This window comes from Carassius carassius, chromosome 4 (genome assembly GCF_963082965.1).
Source record: "Carassius carassius chromosome 4, fCarCar2.1, whole genome shotgun sequence".
NCBI lineage: Eukaryota > Metazoa > Chordata > Actinopteri > Cypriniformes > Cyprinidae > Carassius > Carassius carassius.
Genome location: NC_081758.1, coordinates 39,473,967 through 39,481,736, shown reverse-complemented (window position 1 = coordinate 39,481,736; position 7,770 = coordinate 39,473,967). Strand labels below are relative to the sequence as shown.

Below are 7,770 nucleotides of genomic sequence, written 5' to 3'. Positions count from 1 at the left end.
GGTGAAAGATAACAACTGTAAAAACCCAAACATACCAGATTAAAACACTGTGTTTTGAAAGTCACCTTCTAACACTTTTGCTTTGCATTATATATTAAACTTTGTACAAGCACACTCTCAGTATCCCTTGTCCATATTTATTTAGATGCTCAGGTAAAAAGTATGCAGCACATCATCGTTCCTATAAGGCAGCAGACAGTTCTTTGGTGATTGGTTCATGCTTTGCGAGTCCAATTGGGTTTCCTGACAGCAACACCAAGCCGGATGTTGATTCTCTAGGCTTTGGCAACTCTGACAGCTGAAAATGTTTCTCCTCTGCAAGTCATTTCTTTGGTTTCTCACCTCTTATTTCACCTGACGCCTCCCATCACCAGCTCAGACCCTCTGCATCCACCCACACAGCCAGATCCTTCAGGGAAAAAAACCCTGCACAATTATCAGCATTGCTGGGGTATCATTTTTTGACAGTTCCCCTCATTCCCAGGAGGAAATCCTTACCACAAACAAAGAACATGTCATGATATCTTAAAATAAATGTGGTGACAGTACATAATTATATAACGCTTGGAAAAGTTAGAAAACTTGGGCAGAGTATGACTCTTTTGTATAATACTTCCTTTGTTACTTCATAAAAATCACAATCACAGTATTTCTTCAGGTTGTTTTATACTTTGTAGCTTTGTGTATTTATACCTTTAGGGGCTGTTGAAATTGTTTTTGTAGCCTGTGAGAAGAATGACTTTAATTTGGAATGTATTTGTGTTCTGATCCTATTTATAGAAAGAGCAGGAATATTCAGAAGAACAATCATCATTGGTGAACAAAGCCTACAGAACGCTGCAGAAACCTCTAAGTCGGGCCGTCTACGTGGTAATTGTTTGTTTAGTATTTGTTGTGTATATGGGAGCTGTAGGTGACCCCAAAAAACCCCCAAAACTTTAACCCCCAATTTCCACCAGATGCGTAACGGCTGCGTTACGGCTCCGGCACGGCGGCGGAGTCAATGGGTTTTCATTAAAGTCAATGAGTGTATTTCCACTGAATGCGTTACAGCTGCGTTCCGACTCCGGCGATCCGCAGCCCTCCGGAGCAGATACGCAGAGCTTCTATTTTAGCCGGATGCCGGAGCGCTCCGCAGCACTACAAGGCAGAGTACGCAGGACAGGAAGTCGAGTGACAAAACAGAACAGCCAGAAACAAAATAAAAGATCCGTTTAATTTTCAAAATAAAATACACCGCGCTCATATTTCCCTACACTACACCTTGAAAACGTCATAATGGGCGGAGACAGGCTTGTTGAAGTTTTAACCCCGTTGACACGATGGATGAAGAAATGAAAAGAGAAAAGAAAAGAGTTCTATCCTATACTCCTTCGGATGGAAAACTGTTCCTGGTTTGGTAGTTCTGTTTATAGAAACTACATATCGCGCGATCACACCAGAATTCGCGAGATTACATGGGGCATCGTGACGTCAGCTGTCAGTCATGACCGCAGCCGTTCCGCAACAAATACGGACCTGGTGGGTATTGACGGACGACGGAACACGGAGCTGTCACGCAGCGGAGCCGTTCCGCAGCCGTTACGCATCTGGTGGAAATTGGGGGTAAGATGCATAAACCACACTAAAACTGATTGCAGATTATACTGTATGCATTATATATAAAACAGAATATCAAATGAAGTACCGTGTACTTTTAAAGAAAGAAGCACAAGAGATTTCACAGAAGGATGTGTCAGAAAAAAATTAAGTTAAAAGCTTAAATTGCTGTATACAGTTAAAATTAGTAAAAAGCTTAACATACTGTACATTGTGTAATTTTTTTTATTTATTTTTATTTTATTTATATTTTATTTTATTTTTTACTGTGAAATATTGTCAAATGTATGGTTTAAGCAAGTAAATCTGTGAATTACCATATTAAACTTTACAGCAAGAAACACAAAAAAGACATTCCCCAAAGTAGCACATTTCTTTGAAATAGAAATGTTTAGTAATATTATAAATGTGTTTACTGTCACTTTTGATCAATTTAATGCATCCTTGCTGAATAAAAGTATTAATTTCTTTCTTTATTTTTAGAAATCCTACTTACACTACCATTCAAAAGTCCACAAAAATATTCAACCTCGATAATAATAAAAATTATAATAATAAGGACCAAATCAATATATTAGAATGATTTCTGAATGATCATGTGACACTGAAAACTAGAGCAATTATGTTGAAAATTCTGCTTTGCATCACAGGAATAAATTATTTTTAAAATATATCTAAATAGAAAACAGTTTTTTAAAAATGTAATAATATTTTACATGATTACTATTTTACTGTATTTTTCAAATCAAAACAAATATCAGATAAATTCACTAACTAACACACACACAAATTGATTATTTAAAACTTTTGACCAGCAGTGTATATAGTTAATGTGATTCTCTACACCTTTGTTTACTCTGAGGGGCTGAAGGGCTCCTTCTTCCCAACCTACGAACATGTGTTACAATACCTAAAACAAATTGTATCTCATGGTTAATCACTATAGAGACATTAGAGTTAGCTGCAAATGTCAGAAGGACTAGCTGAGCAAATTTTCAAATAGGTGCTATCTTTATAGATAAATCGCGATTTGAGTTTTAAACAACTACACTCTCACCTGAAAAACTCTTAAAACTAGATTTCATGACACAACAACAGTAATATTTAGAAAATGACGCAGGTATTTGGGCAATGACGATTCACCTGTACCTGTACCCCAACGGAAGCGTACCAAAAAAGTGGCATGGTACGGTTCATTATTTTGGTACCATTCACAAGTTCTGACAATGGGAACGGACATAATTGCGTACTGTAATGTACTGTACTGTACATAGATCTGAGCTTAACCTGCATGTTCTGCTGTAGCTGGAGCTGCGAGGGGTTTTGCTGGAGGAAGGTACAGATGCCACCGCGGACCCCATGTTTCTCCTTGAGGTCATGGAGATCAACGAGAGCCTCGCAGAGACGTGGAGCCAAGACGAGGTCAGCGCTATCGGGCAGTCTGTGCGAGGTGTGTAGGCCAGAAAGAAAAGCTCCAACCCGGAGTGATTTTTGAAATATTGCTCTGTTCCCACTCATGTCGCTCACAGCTTATTTATGTGACCGTTTGTGGCCCTAGATTCAGTCCATCAGAAAGTTCAAGGTACTGTGGTTTTATGTTTTCGCTGCTGTTCATATAATGTATTTTACTTCCTTTCAACAGAGAAACTGAAAGACTTGACTGAACGGATGAACTCATCCCTGAACAAAGGTATTTTTCTCTCTTTCTCCTCCTCACACACTAAAAAATGTTGGGTTAAAAATAACCCAACCTGTAACCCAACTATGGGTTGGTATAGCACCTCCCCATCTATGGGTTATTTCAACCCAACCCATTTGGTTAAAATCCTGTTGGGTTAAAAGTTACCCAACAGTTGAGTTAATTATTTATATTAATTAACATCAGTATTTTTATTAAAAATTACTTAATAAAACCATATTTTGAAACTACTTTTGTTGTAAATTACAGATTTTATTTTAATATGCATATAACACATTTACAAATATATTTTAAAATATTTTATTTAAATGTACAAGAATGTGTAAAAATACAACTGACATTTTCAAGATGAAAGTGAAAGTGACAGTGACATGACATTCAGCCAAGTATGGTGGCCCATACTCAGAATTCGTGCTCTGCTTTTAACCCATCCAAAGTACACACACACAGAGCAGTGATAACACACACACACTGTGAACACACACCCGGAGCAGTGGGCAGCCATTTATGCTGCGGTGCCCAGGGAGCAGTTGGGGGTTCAGTGCCTTGCTCAAGGGAACCTAAGTCGTGGTATTGAAGGTGGAGAGAGAACTGTACATGCACTCCCCCCACCCACAATTCCTGCCGGCCCGAGGCTCGAACTCACAACCTTTCAATTGGGAGTCCGACTTTCTAACCATTAGGCCACGACTTCCCTTAAAGTGCACAAAGATGTACAAATGTGTCAATTCATATTCATATCAAAACACACAAATGTGCAAATACAGTTCACAGCTGTGGCCTAATGGTTAGAGAGTTGGACCTGTAACCCGAAAGTCACAGGTTTGAGTCTCGGTGCTGGCAGGAGTTGTAGGTGGAGGGAGTGAATGAACAGCGCTCTCTCCCACCCTCAATACCCATGACTGAAGTGCCCTTGAGAAAGGCAGTGGTCCCCCAGTTGCTCCCCGGGCACTGGATCTATAGCTGCCCACTGCTCCGGGGGTGTGTTCACTTCTCACTGCTGTGTGTGTGCACTTGGATGGGTTAAATGCAGAGCACCAATTCCGAATATGGGTTACCACACTTGGCAAATGTTACGACTTTCAAATACGACTTTACTAGCTGCTGGACCTACTGATGATCCATAAAATTAAAAGTGGTTTACTGATTACTAAATACAAAGTTTTTAAGGAGGAGACAGTGTGCAGAAGAAACTATTAAATACTGTGTATTCCAAAAACTCTCAAATGGGAGCAGAGGGCTTTAGGTAGTAGATGTCATATACAAAGAAAAGTTTGAAACACAAATCGACTGCTTGTAGTATCGTCTCCTGTTCCATCGCCTCCCTGTTTAAAATAATAAATACTTGGGAGGAGTTTTACTTGTCACCAAGCACCAGGACATGTGGATTCTGGCTTGTCTCATGATTCAAGTACAGCACTAATTAGTGCCAACCTTAAAAGAATAAAAAAAAAAAAAGTTCAGTTAACATGCATTGTGATATTTCATATACTCACTTTACAAATGATTGAATTTAAATGAGTTAAAAGCTATAGCGAATTTAAATAGGTTACAGTGATAATTCACGCAAAAATAAAAATTCTGTCATCATTTTTTTTTTAAATATCTTCTTGGAACGATTTGTATTGCACAATGTGTGTCTTATACAAAATAAATAAAGGTGACTTGATTACACAGGGCACTGTAATTTTAAGTGCTGCTTTTACTTACAGGTTGAATGTCAATGAAGGACCGCTTCATTTCCGTGTATGATGTGCACACCATTTTTCCATTTGTGTGGTATGGTGCAGACAGCAGGAAGGGTTTTAAAGACAATTTCTGCACGAAGGCCCTTAAATGACAAAAGTACAGAGAAAGCACAAGTTTTTACAGTCTTCGTGGGGATCTGCTATCATTTGCACTAAGAGACAGACTAAACCAGTTTTCACTCCCTCCAGAAAATTTGTGGAGAATCGATTTGGACTTGTAGGGAGGAACAAAAGTACACTGTAAATGAAAGGAAGCTTTGTTGGACGGAATGCGGCAATGCACTTATTTCACCGCATTTGTCTTTTTTTTTATCATTTTTGGACGTCATAGGTCTAAGTAAAATTGAAAACTTATGTATCATTAATTTAAATAGGTTACTTACCTTGAAATGTTTCAGTTAACAGGCAGAAATACTATTGTTGCAATTTTTCCTTCACGAAAAAGTCCATTGTCTAAAACATAAGTATAAACACATTTAGTACAACACATTTAAAAACTTGTCAATCAGTCTAGCTTCATAAGAGAAATTGCTGTAATTATAAGGTATTCTAATAGATGCTTAACAATATTCAATATGAATGAACCATTAAAACACTTTTACTGTACAATTAATTAGTGCTGGTGCACTGAGACGAATATGGCTTCTGTTTTACGCTCCCCTCTTAAAGGTTGGTTGTAGGAGTAACGTTATGTAAATTTGGGGCACTGGTATAAATTTCCGCTGCAGGGGGGATTGCCTCACGACTGCGCGATTTTCTTTCGTCTGGGTTTTGAACTTTTATAACAGAAAATTGCAGGTTCATTCAAACGATTCTCACAGAGTCTGTTGTCTCTCGCATGACTAATGTGTGAGTTCAGCTCGCTCGAGCAGCTTCTTTTACTGGTCCGATCCGATAAATGGTCCGTGCAGCTTTTCTAGCTTGATTCTAATGATTTCGTCAAACTTTCACATTTCACCAGACATTTTTTTAACTTTAAGTAATACTTTTCTGAAAAGTTTTGCAGCTAATCTTTTAATGTATTAATGCTGGCGAACAAACAGGAATATCATTCAATTACAATCGATCTGATTCTCTGGGGGAAACAAACGGACTAAAGGAAATTAAAACTTTTTTTAACGTATAAAAAAATAATAATTAATGTATCAGACACATTACTTAATGTTATAAAAGTTATATACATCATACGATTATATTAACAGTTACTTTACTTTCATAATCATGCAGGCTGCCGCTGATGTCCGCGCTGAGTCACTGACTGGACCGTTAAAATTTGAAAGGAGTGAAGCGGGAAACATATTTAACCCAACAGTTGGGTTATAACTAAAAACAACCAAACAACGAAAAAAAAAAAGACCCAACAAATTCTAATATAACCCAACACATTTACCCAATATGTGTAACCCAACAGTTGGGTAAAAAAAAACAACAACGTTTTTTACTGTGCACGACCTCCCAGATTTGACAGAAATTCAGCCGGTTGCATGCACATTTCCATGGCTTGCGAGTGGAAAATAGCTGTTTTTGTGTTTGCCTCACGAGTCTCTTTTCACAGGGGATCTGCTGACCGCCAAAGAGCTCCTGGCCCAAATGAAGTACTTCACAAATATAGAGGAGACGGTAAAAGACAGAATTGCTGAGGGACAATTGTAAACAATTTGCAATAGTAATCCAGCTCAGCAAAGGATTTTACACTTGTTTTTATAGTAGTATTTATTGATGATGGCGTATATTTGTTGGATTATTGTTGGTATCTTAATAAAGTACATTTATTTTAATCTTTTGTCAAAGGCAATGCTTTTTTTACTAGTGGATCTTGTCTGTGCAAAACTCACCTCCTTGATGTTACAGTTTTGTCATTGCAACCCATGGCATTGATAGGGTGTTTTGGGTTGTTTAAGAGCCCACAGTATTATGGTGTTTTAGCATGTTGAAGGCAAAAAGTTTCACCTTCTCACCAAGATGCATGATTTGAGGTATCATTTATGTCTGTAGCAGTGCTACTTTAGTAGTATTTAAAAAGTACATTTTACGTACATTTTATGTTTATCTGCTTACCCCGTAGGCATCCAAGATGTATGTGATTTAGTTTTTTCAGTAGAACACAAACTGAGATTTTTAACTCAAACCGCTGCAGTCTGTCAGTCCTATAATGTCAGCAGATGGGAATCACGGCTTCGAGAGTCATAAAACATGCACAAACCAAATTAAACCCTGTGGCTCATGATGATACATTGGTGTGTAAAGACACAAAACAATTGGTCTGTGCAAGAACCTGAACAGTATTTATATCATTTTTTTTTACCTTTGATTTTCTCCACAAAGTCTGAATTGTCCTGAGTGCATTCGCATCTTCTTCTTCAGCCTGTGCGTGAGGTGTCAATCTCTACAATGGCTTTTTTTTTTCCTTTCTCAGTTTTAGTTAATTAATTTTTATATTTTTGATGATTCAACTTATTTCAGTTGTAGCAAGTTGCACTTTTTAAACGTTTTTTGTATTTTTTTTTTAAATAGAACATTGATATTTTATTCCAGCTATATTTCAATTAACAAAACTCTTTAAAGTTAAAATACTGTGAAATTCTGTTTTGTGCCATTTTGTTTTGTTTAGTGCAATTTTGTCATGTAATATTTATATTTCATTATTTAATTACTATTTGGATTTAATTTATTTTTATTCCGGTTTTAGTTTGATTTATTTCAGTCTAAACTTCTTTCCAGTTA

At 37.3% G+C, this 7,770-nt stretch overlaps 1 protein-coding gene across 1 annotated transcript in view; it reads left to right on the top strand.

Moving 5' to 3' along the window:
- Nucleotides 1-6,699, top strand: part of LOC132135915 (iron-sulfur cluster co-chaperone protein HscB-like) — a 7,230-nt gene extending 531 nt beyond the window's left edge. Inside the window, exons 2-5 of the mRNA XM_059547208.1 lie at nt 781-870; nt 2,905-3,049; nt 3,242-3,289; nt 6,602-6,699. Coding sequence (XP_059403191.1) covers nt 781-870; nt 2,905-3,049; nt 3,242-3,289; nt 6,602-6,699 — 381 coding nt within the window. The remainder of the gene's footprint in view (nt 1-780; nt 871-2,904; nt 3,050-3,241; nt 3,290-6,601) is intronic.
- The last annotated feature ends 1,071 nt before the right edge of the window (nt 6,700-7,770 follow it).